This window comes from Neodiprion fabricii, chromosome 6, assembly GCF_021155785.1.
Source record: "Neodiprion fabricii isolate iyNeoFabr1 chromosome 6, iyNeoFabr1.1, whole genome shotgun sequence".
Classification (NCBI taxonomy): domain Eukaryota; kingdom Metazoa; phylum Arthropoda; class Insecta; order Hymenoptera; family Diprionidae; genus Neodiprion; species Neodiprion fabricii.
The window spans coordinates 23,055,502-23,076,789 of record NC_060244.1 but is presented as its reverse complement, the minus strand read 5'-3'; the positions used below and the strand labels follow the sequence as shown (position 1 = coordinate 23,076,789).

At 36.9% G+C, this 21,288-nt stretch overlaps 4 protein-coding genes across 14 annotated transcripts in view; 2 read left to right on the top strand and 2 right to left on the bottom strand.

Annotated features, from left to right (window-relative positions):
- LOC124185055 overlaps window positions 1–6,664 on the bottom strand; it is a 225,195-nt gene extending 218,531 nt beyond the window's left edge. For 6 of the 10 annotated variants that reach the window (XM_046575390.1, XM_046575388.1, XM_046575393.1 and 3 more), the window contains exons 1-8: window positions 6,299–6,531; window positions 5,402–5,523; window positions 5,147–5,268; window positions 4,887–4,985; window positions 4,541–4,625; window positions 2,506–4,385; window positions 2,233–2,430; window positions 1,213–1,320 (exon numbers count right to left, since the gene is read on the bottom strand). The gene's annotated coding sequence lies outside the window, so the exon portion shown is untranslated. Of the gene's footprint in view, window positions 1–1,212; window positions 1,321–2,232; window positions 2,431–2,505; window positions 4,386–4,540; window positions 4,626–4,886; window positions 4,986–5,146; window positions 5,269–5,401; window positions 5,524–5,951; window positions 6,177–6,298 lie in introns of those variants that run through there. The other 4 variants (XM_046575400.1, XM_046575392.1, XM_046575399.1 and 1 more) reach the window with 4 other exon arrangements.
- Window positions 6,665–7,017: 353 nt separating this feature from the next.
- LOC124185037 (importin-11) lies at window positions 7,018–13,202 on the bottom strand. 2 transcript variants are annotated; one of them, XM_046575338.1, is made up of 18 exons: window positions 13,024–13,202; window positions 12,041–12,172; window positions 11,741–11,841; window positions 11,538–11,651; window positions 10,959–11,365; window positions 10,620–10,883; window positions 10,377–10,532; window positions 10,242–10,282; window positions 9,913–10,095; window positions 9,629–9,740; window positions 9,322–9,542; window positions 9,059–9,223; window positions 8,778–8,970; window positions 8,294–8,531; window positions 8,133–8,229; window positions 7,806–8,068; window positions 7,437–7,578; window positions 7,018–7,293 (listed from the first exon to the last, which is right to left on the bottom strand). In XM_046575338.1, the coding sequence occupies exons 2-18, from the start codon at window positions 12,161–12,163 to the stop codon at window positions 7,183–7,185; spliced, it is 2,931 nt and encodes a 976-aa protein (XP_046431294.1). In that variant the 5' UTR covers window positions 12,164–12,172; window positions 13,024–13,202; the 3' UTR covers window positions 7,018–7,182. The 2 variants fall into 2 exon arrangements, with proteins under 2 accessions (XP_046431294.1, XP_046431296.1); XM_046575340.1 differs by having other exon boundaries at window positions 13,089–13,195.
- On the top strand, window positions 13,194–15,661 carry LOC124185058 (40S ribosomal protein S6). The gene is made up of 5 exons (XM_046575407.1): window positions 13,194–13,343; window positions 13,869–14,073; window positions 14,145–14,290; window positions 14,922–15,122; window positions 15,408–15,661. Exons 1-5 carry the CDS (start codon window positions 13,338–13,340, stop codon window positions 15,606–15,608), a joined length of 759 nt encoding a protein of 252 aa, XP_046431363.1. The 5' UTR covers window positions 13,194–13,337; the 3' UTR covers window positions 15,609–15,661.
- Window positions 15,662–15,786: 125 nt separating this feature from the next.
- Window positions 15,787–21,174, top strand: LOC124185038 (phosphatidylinositol 3-kinase catalytic subunit type 3). Its single transcript, XM_046575341.1, has 10 exons — window positions 15,787–16,325; window positions 16,688–16,882; window positions 17,147–17,576; window positions 17,703–17,798; window positions 18,576–19,127; window positions 19,249–19,724; window positions 19,908–20,096; window positions 20,198–20,373; window positions 20,459–20,533; window positions 20,604–21,174. The coding sequence occupies exons 1-10, from the start codon at window positions 16,255–16,257 to the stop codon at window positions 21,002–21,004; spliced, it is 2,661 nt and encodes an 886-aa protein (XP_046431297.1). The 5' UTR covers window positions 15,787–16,254; the 3' UTR covers window positions 21,005–21,174.
- Window positions 21,175–21,288: the final 114 nt, after the last annotated feature.

The window sequence follows — 21,288 nt, the reverse complement described above, 5'->3', positions numbered from 1 at the left end:
AAGTGAGATATACCAAAAACTTTTAACTAGTACCACATGAAAACATGGCATTATTTGGAAATATCGGTTCTTTATGCGCCGGTGTCCATATCTGCATACTCAATACATGTGATATTATTTAAATCAACTGATGATGTAATTTAATATTAATTGGATTTTATAAATTCAGTCAGGCTTCCAAACTGGGTCCGCGATTTTCGCGACGCAAGATTCGCGGCCCGCCAATCTGGCGCTGCTGAGTTTTCAGAACATTTTTCAGTGTTGCCCGCGTCTCACGCGATTAACCTAATAGTTCTTTGGCTTTCCGATTACTTTTATTCATATCAATTGAGATATCATTTTCCAAATAAGTAGGTCCTCTCGTCTGAAAAAATCGCTAATTCTCGCGTCTATCGGGAAAATTAATTATTACACGATCGCAATTAGCCCGAATAATGATTAACTAACTAACGTATGGTACAGTGTGCCTATAAACTATGTGGGCGTGGAGACAGGGGTGAATGACGTCCAAAATTCTATACGTATACCGTTAATTACAGACTCTGGAAAGGTAACAATTATTCAACGTCTCATTAGCCGGGCGAGGGAGAGAAACTGCGGGTACTGGAGGGTATAAAAGAATGAGCACGAGACCGGGGACTTTGGTAACACCACTTAAGCATCCGAGGCGAAGGTGCCTTGAAATCTGTCGCAGAAGTCGGTAGGACAGCGCCAACAATACGATGCCGCGCGAAAGGATTTTAGTGTAGCGGAAACAACTTTTTTCGTCGAGTTTCGCGCGGAGCCACGAAACAAAATTACGAGACAGGCTCTTTTCCGCCTTTCTATCCCCCCTCCATGAACTCACCTACCAATCTGGGGAACGGGGAAGTGATTAATGGGTGAGCTGCCAATGTGGTTTGGCGCAAAGTAACCAGGATTGCTCTCCCCCGGGAGGAGGTAGGAGTGTGGGACAACTCTGCGGGAGACGAAAATCACCCACATGACCCGACCGAGCACCTGCAGTCGATGCCGACACAGCCGTCCTTACAACGTACAGGGGATACAATTTTTCTATGAACCTCTGTCTATCCAAACGATTTCTTACCGTGGAAAATTGAATGAGTAATTGTTGCGGCAACAAAAATTATTGAAACATGATCACTCTGCTCACGATAGATGTTTATTCGCTGTTTACTAATTCACTTGAAAAATGTAGGCGAATTGACTTACCTCGGGAATGTTGGATTAATTTCTAGGGGTTCGACAGATTGTTCAAATGCCTTTGAGTTGATTCTTACATTTTTCGATCATTGTTAGTTTCTGAAGAGTTCCCTCAACCTGAAACAAGCGTCCAAACTTTGTAGGATCTCTAAAAATACTCAAATATCAAACTATGTGGATTTCAATTCCAAAATTCATCAGCAGTGGTTTGTCTTTCATTATTTAATTTGGAACAGCGTGACAAGAAAGTAATAGACTGGTTCTATCTATAAATCTATTCAACGGAGTAAATGTCTTACGGAGAATATCTCACAACGTTTTTTCTACGCAAATTTTATCCTACATACGACAAACCTACAGAATGGAAATCATACAGAGTACGTTTCTACGAAAAACTTTTGACCTGAATCACTGAACACAATCTTTTCTACAAAAAAATAATTTCATTCACTACAGTTCCATATAACATGAAGTCAACATCGAATCGATTCTACACAGTGCAGTTCTACAAAAATTAACCGTGAAATGGACCGATTCTGAAGAACATTAACACAGAATCTGTGAACAATATGAACGTAGACATAATATCTATGTTCTGTATAAGATCCGGTCCATTTTATGCGTTAAATTTGCGTAGGACTGCGTTCTGTGAAATTGATTCAGTGTTGAATTCGTGTGCATAGAACTATGGCATCTAAGTTCGTTTTTCTGTAAGAAAAATTGGAAAAGTTGAATGTCATCTGTAGGACCGCACTCTATACCAATTTATCGGACTGCCGTATGTAGGATAATCTTTTGCAGAAAGATTATGTAGGCTCCGAAGGACTTTACTCTGGGCGTTGACTGAACTCAGTAGAATAGATTCCTCTGGAACCTGAGGTCTCTGCTCAAGAACAGGAAGATGATTTTTGTACCATATAAGTTATAGTCTATTTTACCAGCTGCTAATTGCCCATGTGCAATTCATAGTCGGCAGTCTCTTTACATGTACCGACACTGTCTGCGATATTGGCTACAGTTGATACGTACGGGCTCTATGAGGCGCAGACTCCCATTTGACGTGACCTTCATTTGGTAGCGTCCTCTAACCGAAATAAATTTTTTTTGATATCCTGGACGGTAAATGCAGGTCAGAAACCGACTGGTACTCTATCGTGTTCAGCGTTGCAAAAGCAGTGGATGATACAGCAGATTTGTTATCACAAAGTGCCACCATAGTGGTTAAGACTGAAAAAATTATACATATTAATGAATGATCTTATTACAGCATGAACAAATGATGAACAAACTTTATATGCTCACAATTTTTTTTTTTGGAGAAGTATGTTTATGTTTCACTAAACATTCTGTATTTTGCAGTGTATTTGTAAAAACAATTAGTTCTTTGCCCTGAAACAGAACATGATATCCATCAACAAAGCATTATATATTCTTGAATAATTTAGATGTATTTCATAAATACTTACAAGATTCTTCACTATCACTATTCCCTCCGTGTTCCTCAATTCCACGCGTTGAGCGCCGGCCTGCAAATGGCGCACTTTCTCTCAGAACCGTAAGGTATCAAGTTAACGCGCAAAAGGCGCCGTCAGACTTGAAAACTCCGTTATTCGAAACAAAATCGTCTGAAGAACTGAAGGCACAACACACGAGAAGTGTTTCGATTTTCGGCATATCATACTATTTGCAAAATCGTCGCGCAAAAGGCGCGTCCGATTATAATGATCAATCTACGTGCAAAAAGGCGCATTGATCTGTCTAAAAAACCTTAAATATCTAGGAATTGTCGCAAAACTGTTAAAACCCAATCCACAGCTACGCCATTTTGAATGTGACACATTGCGATGCGAATTGTTGTTTACAGATGCGAATCAATCCAGGAGGGAAATTGGAAAGCATGCATTATTGTGTGGCGTGACGGTCGGCGATCCTCTTCGACGCGAAGTCTTCGAGCTCAGCCTCTCTCCCCATCTAGCGTACCACGGAACGCGATAGATGATCCAGAGATGCGTTTTGCCCATTCAGACGGTTACAGAGATCAATTGACTTGAATAAAAATTCATGATGACTAAATAATTGAATTGACTAGTGGCTGAAAAATGGTTTCAGGGTAGGAACGAAAAATGTGGAATTGAACAATATTCAAATTTGAAAGTATACAAATGATTTGAAGAGTCTAATACCGAACTTCTTATAAGGAAGATCTCTGTGATCGTTTGACGCTGTGGATTACAAAAGTTATCTAGTAACATCGCGGTACATCGTGACCTTCCTACCCTTGCCTGATTCCCAACGCGACCACCCAACGAAAATATTGATAAGAGACTCATACGTGCATGCATAAGCCCCGCGACGGATCCCTGGAAAACCACCTACCTACCCGGTTACCTATATTCGATCTATGCGATTTTTCATTTTTTCCAACACACATCATTCTTCCTCATTTGCACCGTGGCCACTGTGACTTACTTTGTCTGATTTCAATAAAGTGATCGTCGAGTGTACATTCTGCAGTCTAGGTGCCATATCTACCTTAGCTGACCTGAGTCTAGCTCATAGTACACGCAGTCGGTAGGAAGACATGGATGGCCTACCCTATTATTGCGCGTATTATTATGGTGAATACTGGCAAGCCAACAGTACATTAACCTTTCGTAAAATGGATTCAAAACATGGTGTATGCTATTTAGCATTTTTCTAGGTGAACTAAACCTGCGAGCGATCGATACTTGCTGGCTGTTGAAAAATTGAAAATAGCTCAAGATGTAACGTGCAATTTGATAACAATCACGCGAATAGGGTTCCAACAATCGTTGGAATGTGTTCAAATCTCAGATGAATCCACCACTTAGACGACATCATGGGTAAATTCAAACGTAGATTATCATATCATTAGCTAAACACAATTCGTTTTCGCGAATGCCGAGTAAGTGATGGTTACTGTAAGTAATCTATGGTAAAATAGGTAATCTGCAAACAAAAAATTCGACTGGAAGTCAAGCACTGTTGCGATCACGAATGAACCTATCCATATAACCGAAGAAATCGAAGATTTTTATCACAATCGTTACCGTCACGCCACATGACAGAGGAGACCAGGAAAATACCCGTAGCCCAAACACATGCAAACTCACCAACGTTGCCGAGCAATGGAGAAGTTACCCGGATATCTCTGCTTAATTCTAAGGAAAAAAAGGAAATTGGAATTAATTTAGCAAATGGTCCCAACATGTGTACTGCAGATTGTCATTTCACCGCATGTTACACAAGGATGAAAATTCAGTTTCAATTGTGCGACTATAAATTATCAAACAATTATTAATATAAGTATTCTTACCTCCTCCAGGTTGCTCCGTACTTCAAATGTAGTAGTTCTCGTTGCATTTGCCTCATTTGAATGGTGAAACGACGTACTTTTCAAACTATCATAAAAATATAACAATATTACTCACACAATATAGTCAGGTAAACAAGTTAAATTTTTTTTTCATAATTTTTAAGGAGTTTTTATACACTAATAAATGAACTGTGGAATTGAATAATAGGAGGCTTATCAAATAAGCACAAGCATTAAATAAATGCAGCAAGAAGGTGAGCAGAATTCTATATCAGTCAAACTTAAGTACTTAAAGCATCTACGATTGAAGGCACCATAGTAACTCAAAATTATATCAATCACATACCTTTTACTGCGGTGATTGGTACGGTTTTCACTTTATTCTCAGAGATCGATTGATCAAGTTACTTCAAATCATTGATAAGTGCTGCAAGATAGGCTGTTTCTGTAATCAGGATATAAGAAATAATGACATTTTATTAGTATTTAATCCTCAAAATCGATACACGCAGCATCAAAATTTTACTATCACTTTTATGAAAAAGGCAAGTTTCTTGATACCAAAGTATCATGACAGTACAATCAAGAATGATCTAGAATGTGTACCTCTTTCTTTTCTCCCACAACGCTGTTACCCGATCAACTAATACATTCTTTTTTCCATCATTTGTTAGGGTCACTCTGCTCAGATATTCACTAACCTCGTTCACTATAGCTGGAGTTCATTTCTGTAAACAGGTAAAAAACCACGTTTCATTTATATTTCAGTTTAATAATTCATATATGTAGTATTCAACACATACATGATTTTAATGTATTATATCATGCCAACTTTTGGAAAACATGTTAAATGTTTCATACCTGTTATTGTACTGCAACAAATTATTGTATTCAGTTATCGCATAATGTATTCCAAAATTTATTTGCACAGTCTGTCAATCCAGATAAATATTAACACCTATCAATGTTGTTGCAGTTTATTTCTGTAATCAAGTAAGGTACCACAATAGCTTTTTAGTATTATAGCTTCAAAATCGCTCTACGCATCATTAAAGATTTACTACAATTTCTCAAAAATGTATAAAGCGGTATAACTACCCATTAAAAATTTACTGACTTTGGCATTTTACGATCGCTACGTAATTGTTAGATGTAAATTACAATCTTAAAACAAGACCCGAGCCACAAGGAGATTCACAACACTGACAATTTCAGAGTAAGCAACACCATAATATGTTAGTTTCGATATAAGATAACATATTAGAATACCACGAAATTAAACTTTACATCAGCAATCCCCAAAAAGAAATTTGGATGAAAATAAAATTGCTGATTCGAAATTTTTAAGAAATAAATAAATGGTTACAATTGCATTTTACAGACGTGTATACGGGGGAAAGAGTGTGCGAACCTTATTGTTAGGCCTGAGATGCCAACTGGCAAGGTCTGTTTTATCAACCCTTTGAGATATCTTCCAATTCAATCGACTTCCGTGACATTTTTTTCAACTCAACACAATAGAATAGTATTACCATCTCGCACGATCCGTATTATCACCGCTTCGAGTCTGTGAATTATTTAATCACTATCTACGACGTATTTACTATAATAGCCTTTCGTCACTCGCAAAACAATAGGGAATCATGTTAGCATAACAACTACGCATTGAGCGAAAATAAAAAAGACAAGAAACAGCACTTCACACGGAGAGAAACGAGTTCGTCAAAACAAAACATTGTCGGGACGTTAAAGACTCACCTCTAATGTTTTCAGGCTGCTTTGATTTCGATTAAACTCGTTTTTTTTTTCTTGTTCCCACTTCTACCATTCGTGTATCAACTGATGAATCTTGGGAAAATACACTGATCGAATTACTTGACACAGCCGAAACAACGCGATATAAATTCTAAACTGGCAGCGTGCGTGGTTTCACTCTCACAGCTCGAAATCGAATGAAGCCGCGTGGCGTTCGGAAGCAAGTCTCGACCAGTCGCACCAGCCGAAAGAGCCGGTGAGCTACGCAGTCTGAAGTTTGCGTCAAGCGTGGATTTGAATATATGCGTATAAATTTGTGACGTGAAAAAACTTGGCAAGCCTTGTTCTTGATCTCCGAACTACGGTTACGAACATAGGATCTTGCCGGTAACGCTTCTGTACACCACTAGTAGTTGACTGCAACTACACTGCCGTATTGCTTACTGTTACTTATACCTGTATAAATGAATAAAGATCGTTGTGGCATACTCTTTGGTTGTGGCCATTACAGTGGCACTTTGCCATGGTGAATATGCTCTGCATTATCCACTGATTTTGTGATGCTAAATTACTCTGACCTTTGACTCTGACGCATTTACCGTCCAGGCATCTCGAACATTAGTTCCGAAATATAAAAGACGAGAGCGAAGCGTCTCAGGCTCCTCTCTGACTGCAAAAAGAATAGATGAAATATTTATTCGAATAACCGGGACCCCCAATAATGACGTATATGTCTTTTTTATTATCAACATTATTAATAGTACAGCAAAACAAAGAATATCATACAATAAAATAGTGCCATTTTACGATAATGCGTCGTCAAGCTTTTTACAAGTTATGTAGCATCCGATTGAAGTCAATTCACCGTACACCTTAGTCAGTGCTGCTCAACTCGAGAGTGATATGTACTCCTTGAGCTGTTGGTCAGTATCAGAATTTAGAGTGAGCATCATTTGATCGAACTGACTCTCTCCTACAAATCTTCGAAGCGCGATTAGCTGAAAATCAATCACATTCATTGTTAACGATTGCTGCAATATTGAAAATTGTCAATCAATGGAAAATCATATATTGTTAAATGATACATGGACAGAAATCGAGAAATACAAAACATTTTTTTGAGTATATATAATAGAATTACTTGAGCTTGAAGCGTGTCTTGCAAAGAGACACTGTGTACCGGATCTCCAAATGCTAGTCTTCTTCTTCGTTGTTCATGTTCCGTCTCATAATCTACATCTTCGTATTGCGAGGGACTTGGCTGATCACTGATCATCAGCGAGCTAAGGTCAAGTCAAACAACCGTTATAATACTTTGGATATTTTCAAAGTGTACATAAAATTAGTTGATTAATTCTAGAAATAATTTAATCGTTGTATAAACTAAGGTACGCATTTCCAAAACTGGTGACTGTCTTTGAGATAGAAAAATATATGCCATTTATGAAATCGAATTTTAATATAGAGAAAAATGAGGCATGCAAGAATAGAATAATTAATAACTGCCTACTCGATGGGACAGCCCATGTCGTCGATCTTTGTAATATCGTTCAAGGCTTCAACAATATTTGATACCATGCGTGGAAAATGTTGAAGAACGCAGGGTGGACTGTCAGCGCCAAGCAACGAGCATAGACCAAGTGCCAGCAGTTTACGTCTTTCTAATTGCGAGACAAGAGGCATTCTGTTTACCCAGATTGAAACCATTCTACCAAGAACTGCCTCTTCACTCCATTCACCGCCACCTACTTGTCTAGATAACTCTCCTATCACCTGAAATATAATATGCACAAATATAATGATTGGTCAGTTTTTAAAACTGAAATTCATTCATTACCTGTACAAAGATATCCCTGGATACTAACAAAACGCGAGCAACTATCGATAAATACATTGACATAACCATTGGGTATTCCTCGCCTTTGTAGACACTCCTGTAATGAAATTGAAATCAATATTTGGCAAAGTGATTTTTAGATGATAGTTTATAATACTTACTCGAATATTTTTGTTAATAACGGCTTGATGAGTTGTGCCCCCTGATGGGACAAAGCTCGTAAACACGTTTCGACTAGTCGCATTGCCATTACTATTCCTTCCGATCGTAAATCTCCTATAATTGAGCCCAAAGTAGCTACCACCACAGCTCCTCTATCACCCAGAAATTCTTGAGGACTCAGTAATACATACGCCTGTACTATGTACAAGCATAGCCTTAGGTTTTCCGCGGATCTTTCTACACAGAAAAATACGAAATTCATTGAATTTTGTTGTTCTTAAATAGAAGACGAGGTTTCGCGCATACATAAACGCGCTAATCATACTGCGGTAATATAATGTCTGAAGTACCGCGTAAAGTATAAAATACAGAAACTGATGGCTAGACATTGCACTTTAATGTTAACAATTGATGTATCGCAACCTGCCGCATTCTCTATGCTAGGCGTGCACACCTTGTTGATTTCACGATGGTATTACCGACCTAATAGGGCAGGCATATTTCTGAAGAGATCCATTATCGCAGGTGTAGATGCAGGGGCATTCTCCAGGAGTGCCAACCAGAGCTCTAGTCCATCCTCCAGTAAATAAACGTGGCCATCCTGTGTCAAGTCGCAACTCATCGCTACTACACCCACGACCATTGGCTGCAATGCAACGCTTTCAGATCCAAGAGCCTAGGAACAGTTTAATTATAGGAATACATATCTAAATGAACTTTTTTTTAAATCATATTTCACACTTCTGACTTGTTAACAAACCAACCTTCTCGAGGTGTACCAGGGTGGATACTATTGCACACCTGAGCATATTGTGCTCCTCTGATTGTTGCCACAGAGCTGGTATGTAGGCACTCAACGCCCCTACATGCGGTCTTATCCCACAGCCCACTCTCTCGATCATGAATGATAATACATATAAAACATGCATCTGTAAATCGAAACATCGTTAGATCGAAAATGTTGATTGCATTAAACTTTCCTGTTGAAATTTTGATGCATGAGTATTATATGCTGAAAGCCTTTTACTTTTGTATCACACTCATGGACCTCCTTAAGCAAAGCAAACAGTAACGAAAATGCAGGTTCTAGGTAAGGTGAAAATTCGTCAGTATGAAATTGGAAGTCATCAATCGCCAATTTCAAGGCATCACTTGCTGCTAATCTTACTCCAAGATCTTCTTCAGGGTTCAGCGATTCTACCATCAATTTGTACAATTCAGGCCTCAGCTCTGGACTCAGTTTGACACCTGGGAATTGATTTATTTATTATAAAATTATCAGTTAGCCAAGTAGTGTAAATGAAAATATTGAAGCCCTTTTCCGACACACTCACCGGTCCACTGCCCAATGAGCCAACATACGCGTCTTCTAATTATCCTATAATTGTTGCTTACAACTTTCAATTCTTGTTTCAGTGTAGTTGAAAACCACTGATCGAAGTTCACCTGAAATGGAATTGAAATAAAGAACAAATCGATCAATCATTAGAAGGATAGTCCAAAAAATCGAATATAATGCAATGCGCGGTGAATAGTGACATAAAAGTCAGCATACTTTTGGACAAGATTTTCATTTATAAATTCTCATCAATAGATAGAATAATCGAATGTAAATTACCTCATCATATAAGTCAAATGCTGCAAGACCAACAGCATTATAAACAGCATCTTTCAGAAGAATGGCATGTAAATTATTAGGATCTACAGGCTGATGGTGGCTCTGCATTAGTTCCACTAATACAGACGCAAGCACATCCCTGAATTGATGGAAAACAGCCAAGAACACTGATTCTGTACATGGCTGTAATAAGTTAATATTGTTTAATCATAAACATGATCAATAAGTTTACTTATGTACACTTTTCAGATTTCAAGCCTTAGTGTATGCAATAAACGATTAAAACTAAAAGCTATATAGGGTATTATAAATTTAAAAAAATTATTTACCCTCAAACTGTATTTCCATGCCTCTCCGCCATCATCAACAACTAGAAAATAATTCAGTGCAGTGCAATGTAAGTTCAGTAATGCAATCTGGTAGATATTAAGTAATAATTAAAATTCTTGGTGTTGCAACATTACCAAAGTTTTCAGGATCAGAATCCCATTGCTCTAAATCAGCTGGAGTTAAAACGAAATAATGTGTGACCAATCTTGAGCAAATTTCAGTCAGTGTCTCGACTGTAAAAAATTCCTGTCGTAATTGATATGCCCTCAGAGTAAGAGGGTTTTTTGTTTCTGAAGAAATGAGAAATTTCAGGTTTTAATTAGTGATATATCTAGTGTCTATAATATAAAACGCACAAAGTAGCAACTTCCACATGCCTTGTATAATTTTGGCAGGTCTGTAGTCACTGCATAGCAATATTCCTTTCATCAGGTTCAAGCACTGTATGATAAACCTTTCGAATGCCAATTCTTGGCCAGTTTCAGTGAAACAATAAAACACAGAGAACTCTAATGATGTAGGTATGAGTTCGACATAGGAGAATGGATGCACTTCCAGTACTCCTATCAAAACTTTAGTGAGGTGAATTATAAATTTATCGCACACATCCAATTGTATTCCACGTGAAATTAAAGTTTTCCCTAAAAATCAGATATTAAATAATGTAAAATCGAAATCTATTTGTGCATTTACGAGAAGTAAGTCAGAATACTTACTACACTCCAAGCTATTCCGTGCTCGATCAAAAACAACTTTTAGAAACATCATAGCATCTTGAGATTCGGACGGTTTGTTAAATGGACTGACAACCAATTTTCTGAGGATTCTCAGTAAAAGCAAAGCTTTTTCTAATGCCTCTTGAATTTGATTTGGACTAGCTGAGTTCGATGCTAATACCAGAAATGATTCGGTATAAGTGTTCCATAAATTTAAAATGAAATTAAACACGTTCGCTGTTAATTCCTGGAACAACCTTCGGTCTGCAACTAATCTTATGGATGCTAAAGTTTTGACAACGTGATGAAGTGTCAACAACGCTCTATGCTGCGTCAATGGATTCTCTCCTCTTACTCCTTCTAAAAGAGTTGGTACCAATGTGCTCCATTCTCTGGGACAGTCATACCTATGGAATCAAAAGAATTTCATAAGAATCTAAATAGATTTTGTGTGTTGGTGCTGCCTAAATTCAGTTACAACCAAAACCATACTCATATATTTGCAAGTAATGCATTGTAGTGCCGTTCGAATATGAAAACTAGTAGAACTGGTTGTGAAAAAAATGAATCAAGGCTCACCTAGCTATCTTCGCTATTAAAACTGCCAGCTGTACAGCCAATTGATTAACAGGCTCGTTGAAGTCAGCAATCAAATGTTGTCGAAGAAACTCTTTTTCATCTGCCGCTATTTCACTGTTCAAAAACATCATGTTAATTATGTATACATGAAAAGTGAGTGAGGAACACCAAGTTTACTTATAATAACAAGAATCTATACTCACTTTGGCGCATTTCTTCTCCAGTATCGGTCAACACCATTCTTGAAATACAATATAGCAATCCACCTTACATTAATGTCCAAGGAATGATTCGAAAAAACATTCTGTAAACGAAATCAAAATTTTATCATACTGCACAATTTTAAGTGCGCTACTTTGCAGGTACCTCAAATTTTTTGATACTGGTGTACATGTGCAATTCAAAATTTACATGTACATTTTTCATAGATTTAGCATGCCTCTGCAGATCATTTATAGCTGATTCGAAGAATTTTCAGATAGTTAAAGGATTCAGAATCTTACAAATAATGCTGTGTAAAATCCACGTTGTGTTTCCCATTCTTTCAGAGTCTGTTCAGCTAGCTTGAGTACATTTGGATCTTGGCTACCAGCCTTATGTAAAATATCCACAACTGCTGCATCCATATCGTTGCTCTGAAAAAATACAATGAATTCTTAAGGATCTGCATGTAAACAGAAAAGCAATTACCGAAGAAAATGATTTTAAAATTCATATACTCAATGAATAATTCAAGATTATATTGCCGCTCATATAAGTTTAGTGATCAGATAATATTTACCCTACAACTTTTACTATTGTAAAAGTCTAAGGATGGTTATTGTCTGAGAAAGTAACTATATAAATAAACTGCAGCTTGCAAGTAATGAATGTTATTTTTGGACATGCACATTATAACTCGCAAAAATATTTGTAACTCCTTGTAACAGCTGGTGGCAGTACTAAGATATATATTATTTGTTACATAGATTAATGTGCAAGAGGATATCGAATATATTAATCATCGGACATGAACACTGCGTATGCAAGTTAATGATTCGAACGAACAACACTATATCTTCGTTTTTTCACGAATTATACGAATTCTGTAAATGAAATCAAAGTGGCTTACCATTTAAAGGAAAAGTACGATCATGCAGATTCATAAAGAAGACAAAGAATACTGAGAATTTGATCTATTTTTACATCGAAATTCTTTTAAATCACTCATGACTAGAAGCTTAAATCGAATAATTCATAAACAAATGTATGCATAAGCGTTTGGAACAAAATTAATTCCCCGCTCGTGGAATAACATTGTTTCATAAATATCAGCATCTGGGATTCATCGTAATCTATTGCCGAAATTTAGGCGGATTTGGTAAGTTAGATTGTTTTTCAAAATTCAGAGTAATTTCGATGTGCGGTAAAAATTGGGTGGCACGGGAACTAACCTATACACAGTATTTTGTTGAGAAAAAAACGTGTTACAAAAGTACCCGATTACCTTGCTCAGATGCAATTGATTGAATTACGTTCAAAACACTCCATCTATTATAGATATTTACGTACATACAAATTTAATAAATAAGAAATTTCCTCTTCAAGTTCTCTATTAATCGGAATGTCACAACGCAAGTCGGCATTTAGGATTTTGGGCAAAGCCAAAGATCTTTTATTTTACACCGTTGGCGACTGTGATTTGACCGTCGGAGGTCACGTGGCCTCCACCCTCGAAACTTCCGGTAAGCGCACTCTGCCGGTGTTCACCGGAGTTCTTTCTTACTACATGGCTCGTGGCGCGGCATAGTTCTTGTCACCATGAAGGTAGAAATCCAATAATATCTCAAGAATCCCTTAATACTCCAGAAAAATAAAGTGCGCTAATTGAAGGGCGATATACAAGGAATAGTTCTGTGCAGATATGGCTTATCCTTCTTTATTTAACCGAAACAAGTTCATTTTTGCAAATTTTGTTGATTAGTGCGGGACACGGGGCTTGTATATCGTTGTGGCCAAACCACAATTTATTCCTTATATTAAACTACGCTATGATAAATTTAACACTCAAAATTATATCATGTCACACGTATTTGTAACAAACGCAATCGAATGTCACTGATACACGTTTCGAAATATATTACCCGTCAGTCGGAATCTAACCTATAAACAATTCCCCATGTAGCCCCAAATGACATACCTATTTATATTGAATTTTGGACACTAAATCGCAGTCATTGTAGGCCATAATTTAATAACGCGTCAATTGGGGGTTCCATTCAGCGATCGATATTGATCGTAAATTTACCAATTCGACTTTCATCGGTCAGTATACTTGATAATTTTTTTTAGCTGAACGTGTCGTTTCCGGCAACAGGATGCCAAAAACTACTCGAAATAACGGATGAGCACAAGCTCAGAGTTTTCTATGAGAAGCGTATGGGTGCTGAAGTAGAAGCTGACACACTAGGTGACGAATGGAAAGGATACGTTGTACGCGTAGCTGGTGGAAACGACAAGCAAGGTTTCCCCATGAAGCAGGGTGTCCTGACCAATGGTACATGATAATTCCACTGTTGGTAAATCCAGTGCTCTGACAATATTTAGCAATTATTTCTTTTTTTGCAGGTCGTGTACGTCTGCTTCTATCTAAAGGACATTCTTGCTACAGACCGCGTCGTGACGGTGAGCGTAAACGCAAATCAGTGCGAGGTTGTATTGTTGATGCCAATCTCTCAGTTCTCGCACTCGTTATTGTGAAAAAAGGCGAGCAGGTAAAAATGGCTTTCCTAAATCCAATATATTCTGATTAACATTATGCATCAGCTAACAGCTGAATCAGTTTAAGTTAATTTCCATTGCAGGGTAGCAACAAGTAATAGAATTTAGTAAATTATCTAAGAATATTCATTGATGTAAGTAATTTTCTGTTTGGTATAGTGAGGCAAAATATGATTTTTAGTTGCTTAGGGTTTTTCCTTTCCAAATTGGTGGATATCATAATAATGATTCTTGATGTTTATTTTTATTCACTCACGTTTTACAATGTTGCAAATCAACTTTTTCATAAACATTAATTTATTATTTTACATCTGAAAATCTTTACATCTCTTTATTCTGTACAATCTTGTGGCAACTCTAATCCACGCTCAGGCAGTGTCCAATTATTACAAATTCTATTGGGGGCGTTCATGTGCGTGGAAAATGAAATGGTCATTTATAGATTTGAGAAATTGTGTATAATCTTTGCACCCTATCTTAGTGTACAAATGACACAAAATACCTTTTTACTTGTATTTGAATACAATCGATTTCAATTATTCATGGATTAGATCAGGTTTAGCCAATAAATTACTTTCATGCGTTGTTTATTCAATTTCAAGAGTTTTTTTTTTTTATAATTAGGAAATTCCGGGATTGACTGACAAAAATGTACCTCGTCGTCTTGGGCCTAAGCGTGCAAGCAAAATCCGCAAGCTGTTTAACCTGACTAAGGATGATGACGTACGTCAATTTGTAGTCAAACGGCCGGTGCGCAAGGAAGGTAAGAAGGAGCGTCATAAGGCACCGAAGATTCAGCGTTTGATCACCCCGCTTACGCTTCAGGTACGACATGTCACCTTTGCACTTAGATCTATGAAATTCCAAAACTACTAGCCATGCTCAGGCAGTGTCTAAGTGAACCAACATATCTTAGAAACGTTCATGTGCGTGGAAAATCAAATGATCATTTTATGATTTGAGAATTTGCGTGTAAAAGTTGCATATTTCTCAGTGTACGAATGATACATTTCCATTCTAGTCAGTGAAATGAGATTATTTAAAATATGGATTATTTTTAAAAATTTTCTATACTATATATTATATATATAAGTTGAATTCTATTTACAGAGGAAGAGGCATAGGCTGGCATTGAAGAAGAGACGTTGCCTAGCTCGCAAAGAGCAAGCTGCTGAATACGCCAAGCTCCTGGCCCAGCGGCAAAAAGAGGCTAAGGCTAAACGCCAGGAAGAGCTGAAGCGTCGCCGTAGTGCTTCTATGCGCGATTCAAAGTCATCTAATCAGTCGGCACCAACTACCACTCAAAAATGAACTGACTAATGAATTTACACATTGTAAACAATAAAAGCAGTTTTAAAAAATAACACCTCATCTTAGTTCTACCTCAAATTGTAATTTAAGTTTATTAATCATGATGTGTGGTAGTTCTGATCAATGGATCTAACTAATATTTTTCGCTATTATAGTCAAGAGTGTCAATAGTCTTTATTTGTTTGTCATGATAACGAACTCTGTTGTATCAAGAAATGCACTTTTAATTACCACACTTGAAACATGCCAAACGTACCACAAGTTATGTGCAGCTATCACAAACAAACCTTTGTTGTAATCGTATTGTTTCAGTATGGTGACACTATTTTCTAATCGGCTAGGGTTCACATTTTATTCAGCGAATGTCACTTCGCTATAAATGTACTTATGTTGTCATATTTATATGACAAAATGTTAAATACCAAGATTTGCACGGATAACTTAGGTGTTCAACTGCTACCCTCCTCGTGTTTGTTTACGCAACACTTGCGAGAATTCTCTTCGCTGTGATTGGTTGTAATTTCTGCAGACCTGAATGGTTCTCATTACATACATTCGTGCGAATGTCAGATACATCAGACGCGTCAGATGTGACGAGTTAATGGGAAGCTGACGGTTACACATTTCGTAAGAAAATATCGAAAGTATGGAAGATATAAATGATAAATTTTGTTACGTCTATAGTTCTTCACTGGAGTCTAGAATACAAATAAAAATGTACGTATTGTAGGTTATGATACATAACCTTTTGAATTTCATTTTAAGTCACCATGAAGCTCCCAATCCATCAGCTGTACTCGATGCTAGTTTAATCAAGTTTCGAATTTTATTTTTATTATCTTTCTACGACTGTATGTCACGCTATCTAAATAACAATAATTTCGACAGGTCAAAGTCATTAGTTGTAGCGGAATGTACTGTGTTGATAAAATGATAATTTTTCTAAAATAAAAGCAATGTAACACACACAAGTAGTCTGAGCTCATTGTTATGTTTTCTTATACTTCCTTTTCCAACTTCCCTATACATTCATCTTTCATCTACATGTATATCATGCCAATGGTATAAATAATTTCCAGTGGTACTCTGGAGGGTAAACGACAACGACCCGAGTATGATAAACTGCTGCTCGATCCAATGTTGAAATATTCCGGTCTGTATGGAAATGGGGGAGGTCGAGGAGATCTCGCTGCATCGTTACAAGTATGGGCTGGCGGAAGACCTTTAGCATTACCTGTTCATACGGCCTACAAGCATTTCACTTCTCGCTGGAAGTATGTAAAATTTATTTTTCTTTAGTTGGAGAATTTTTACAATCGTTTACCAAAAAAATCGCTCAACATTTACATGATAAGCTACATATATATTGTCATTTTAATTAACAGTCTATTCTGTCAAATATCTTCAATGGTGATGGTAATCATTCGTGTTCAAATCATGTGAATTAATAATGATCTATAACCAGATTTGAAATTAATTACAAATACTGTACAAGCATTGTGTTCAAGTTTAACTTCATGAAATTGCTACTCATTTAGCTGGAATCAGTGGGTTACGTTACCCATCGCTTATTCGGACTTGCCAAGAGATGCACAGCTATGCATAACGCTCTTTGATTGTGCCGGACCAGGAAGACAATTACCTGTTGGTGGTACAACAATTTCGTTCTTTGGAAAGCATGGTGTATTTCGTCAGGGAATGCTGGACCTGAGAGTATGGCCAGGTGTTGAAGCTGATGGTAATGTGCCAACCACGACTCCTGGTAAAGCTAGAGATCATGGTAAAGAACAAATGCAAAGATTGGCTAAGTTGGCTAAAAAGCACAGAAACGGCCAGATGGGTAAAGTTGATTGGCTGGATCGGTTGACATTCAGAGAAATTGAAGTGATAAATGAAAGAGAAAAACGAGCCTCTGAGTATCTGTACTTAATGCTAGAATTTCCAGAAGTTACAATGGATGGTATTCCGGTTCGTATTCAATTACGTTGGTTTTAAAAACTAATAATTTTAGCCCTGTTTATTGTTGCTTTATTAACCATGATATGACATTACATTTTTTTAAACAAACTTGAATCCAATATCTATTTTTTACAGTATTCAGTCGTTTATTACGAGAAAGATGGGGATGAAGTTGTACAGCATAGGTCACAGCCAGATGTTGTCACCTTACCAGACTTTGAAATCTTACAGGCATGTCTTGTTATTTTTATTATGCTCTACAAATATATCACTGGCAAATAATTGACACAAATAATTAGTACTATGCAAACAATAAATCAAAACAATGAGATAGTACTGCAGCAAATATAAAAAATTATAAGGCCAAATACAACTACACACTATTCTTGGAAAGGTTTTTTTACATTTAGCTGTACCGAGTATTACGTCTAAGACTTTGAAATATAAAATTATAAATATGTCTCAACTTATAGAAAAGATATTCATACGCGTCATTGTAGCAACTAGTTTAGTAAATACATCATCTGTGCCTAAGTTAATTACAAGTAACGTGTATAAAGAAAGGATTGCCACGGAATAGACATTGACCTGAACTTTAATCTGAAGCCCTACTTGTGAAGAGTAAGTAAGATGTTGAAATGGCTGAGAAATATACCAGTAGTGTTGTCTCGGCTTGCAAAAAGAATAGTTAAATTTTTGAAGACATTTCTCAAAGTTCTTTCCAAAGACAGTGTATTTGAAGGTTCTTATGCATGGTTTCAGCAGGAATTCGTTGAGGTATTATTTCCTCTGAAATTGTTTTGAGTAAACATATCAAGTGTTTTCGGATATAGAATTCACATCATCTAATATTTAAGTATTTCGAATCTTGCCAAAGATTTGACTTGTTACATCCCTAAATGTTGCTTTGCCTACCTATAAATTTTACGAATGACGTAACAGAAAGTTAAAAAGTTGTGTTTATTCACAAATCAAGAAAAACTTTTACCAGCAATGTCTTACTTTCAGGAAAATCTCGTAGAAGCGAAACATCATAAGTTAGCACGTAGCTTGCGCAGTGGCGGAAATACCCGAGAGCTAAAGCCGACTTCTAGTGTTCGAGATGCACTAAACACTATACTGGCCTACCCACCAACTACAGCTCTTTCTACAGAAGAACAGGATTTGATTTGGAAATTTCGATTTTACCTATCAAATCAGAAAAAGGCGCTTACCAAGTTTGTCAAATGTGTGAACTGGAAAGTAGCTGGTGAAGAAAGACAAGCATTAGAAATGTTGGCGCTTTGGGCACCACCGGATCCTGAAGATGCCCTTGAACTCCTCGGTCCAGCATTTACTCATCCAGCTGTGCGGAGATATGCAATCGGACGACTTAATCAAGCACCAGATGATGATTTGATGCTTTACTTGTTACAGTTAGTGCAGGCACTTAAGTATGAGAGTTTTGAAGGTATAAAAGCAGCAAATCAGTGTCTTCGCAGCAACCAAAATCAGGAAGTGCGTGAAAAGGGAGAAAAAGATAAAAAAGATGAATATTCCACGTCTACGCCCATCACCACAGTAAGTCAGAGAACATAAATGCAAATATTTTATATTTGCATCACTGTTTTCTCGGAAGTAGTAAATTATAATCGTATAAATAGTATCACCCAAACTATCAATGTACTCAAATTTTTTACAGTCTAGTGAATCTGAAACAGGGGAGTCCCTCGGCAAACAAGAACCTCCGATAGATCTTGCTTCGTTTTTAATAAGCCGAGCTTGCCAAAATTCAACATTGGCCAACTACTTTTACTGGTATCTTCTAATTGAGTGTGAGGATCAAGTTGATCCAGCTATTGCTGCCAAACAAGATACACGTATGAGAGAGATGTACATTACAGTTATGAAAACGTTCTCTGAAACACTATCACAGGGGAGTGTTGTGTGGCGGAAGAGACGAGCGTTTCTGTCTCGCCAAAAAATGTTCATTGATCAGTTGGTATCTCTCGTCAAAGCTGTAGCAAGAGAAAGTGGTAACCGCAAACGAAAAACTGATAGACTCAGAGCACTGCTTGCTGATCCTGATCCAACTTTCAAAATTAACTTTTCCAATTTTGAACCCATACCTTTTCCACTGGATCCAGAAATATCTATAAAAGGGATTATACCGGAAAAGTAAATACCGTTTAAATTTTTATATTCACTTAAATATTACAAATACATTTTCTAAGCTGTACTCCGACATTGCTCGAAACTGTTTTAAGAAATGCTTAAGTAATCCAAGTTTTCAGCCTGAGAGGAAGTCTATCCATGTTTCGAATTTTTCATGTTACGATCACTAAATATGTAATTTTTCAGAGCAAGTCTATTCAAGTCAGCTCTAATGCCTAGTAAATTGACATTTTTGACTAGTGAAAATACTGAATACATTGCGATTTTTAAACATGGAGATGATCTAAGACAGGACCAGTTAATATTGCAAACAATAGCACTGATGGATAAGTTGTTGAGACGAGAAAACTTGGACCTTAAACTTACGCCGTACAGGTTTGTTCTTACAATTTGTTAACAAATATACTTCAACCTTATTTTTTCTACTTTACGGATGCATATCCATTTGCTCTTACATACTATTACAATTTGTGCAGGGTCTTGGCAACAAGTACGAGACATGGGTTTCTGCAGTTCATAGAATCCACAACAGTAGCTGAAGTATTGGCAAGTGAAGGGTCTATTCTGAGCTTCTTCAGAAAGCACCATCCATCGGAAACTGGCCCATACGGAATTGCATCTGAAGTTATGGATACTTACGTGAGAAGCTGTGGTATGGCATAGTTTTCTATATTTATTTTACTGTAAGCAACAATACAAGCTGTAAAAATTCACACATTTTATGCTCTACTATTTAGCTGGATATTGTATTATCACATACCTCCTCGGCGTCGGTGATCGACATTTGGACAACTTACTCCTTACAACTTCAGGTAAGCGTTGCAAAATCATAATTTACAATAATACCGTTATTAAAAATCTTCAATAATCATTGTTTTTCAGGAAAACTATTTCATATAGATTTCGGGTATATCTTAGGTCGAGATCCAAAGCCGCTACCTCCTCCTATGAAACTCAGCAAGGAGATGGTCGAGGCTATGGGTGGTGTTGGTTCGGAACACTATCATGAGTTTAGGAAGCAATGTTACACTGCCTTTTTGCACCTAAGAAGACACGCGAACCTAATGTTGAATCTGTTCTCTCTGATGGTTGACGCCAGTGTGCCTGATATAGCACTTGAACCCGATAAAGCTGTTAAAAAAGTCCAGGATAAATTGCGGTTGGATTTAAGTGACGAGGAAGCTGTACACTATGTGCAAAACCTTCTCGATCTTTCGGTCACTGCTGTTATGGCAGCTCTTGTTGAACAACTACATAAATTTGCTCAATATTGGCGAAAATAAATAAACTGTGACAAAAATCAGAGTTCCGAAAATTATATTAATAAGACTGCATCCTTGCTGTTATGTAAATATTATATGATTTAGCAGTAATTACCTTAATGTAAAATATTTAATGTATTGTACTTTTCAAAATTCTAGTTATCATCAAAATAAAGATTTTTTAAAGCTAACTTTACCATTTTACCTATTTTTAATAAAGAAATTTCAATTTCTATTTATTTTACAAAACACAGAAAAACATTTCCCAGGTAAGTAGATGATATTATAACTTTTTGCTGAAACGA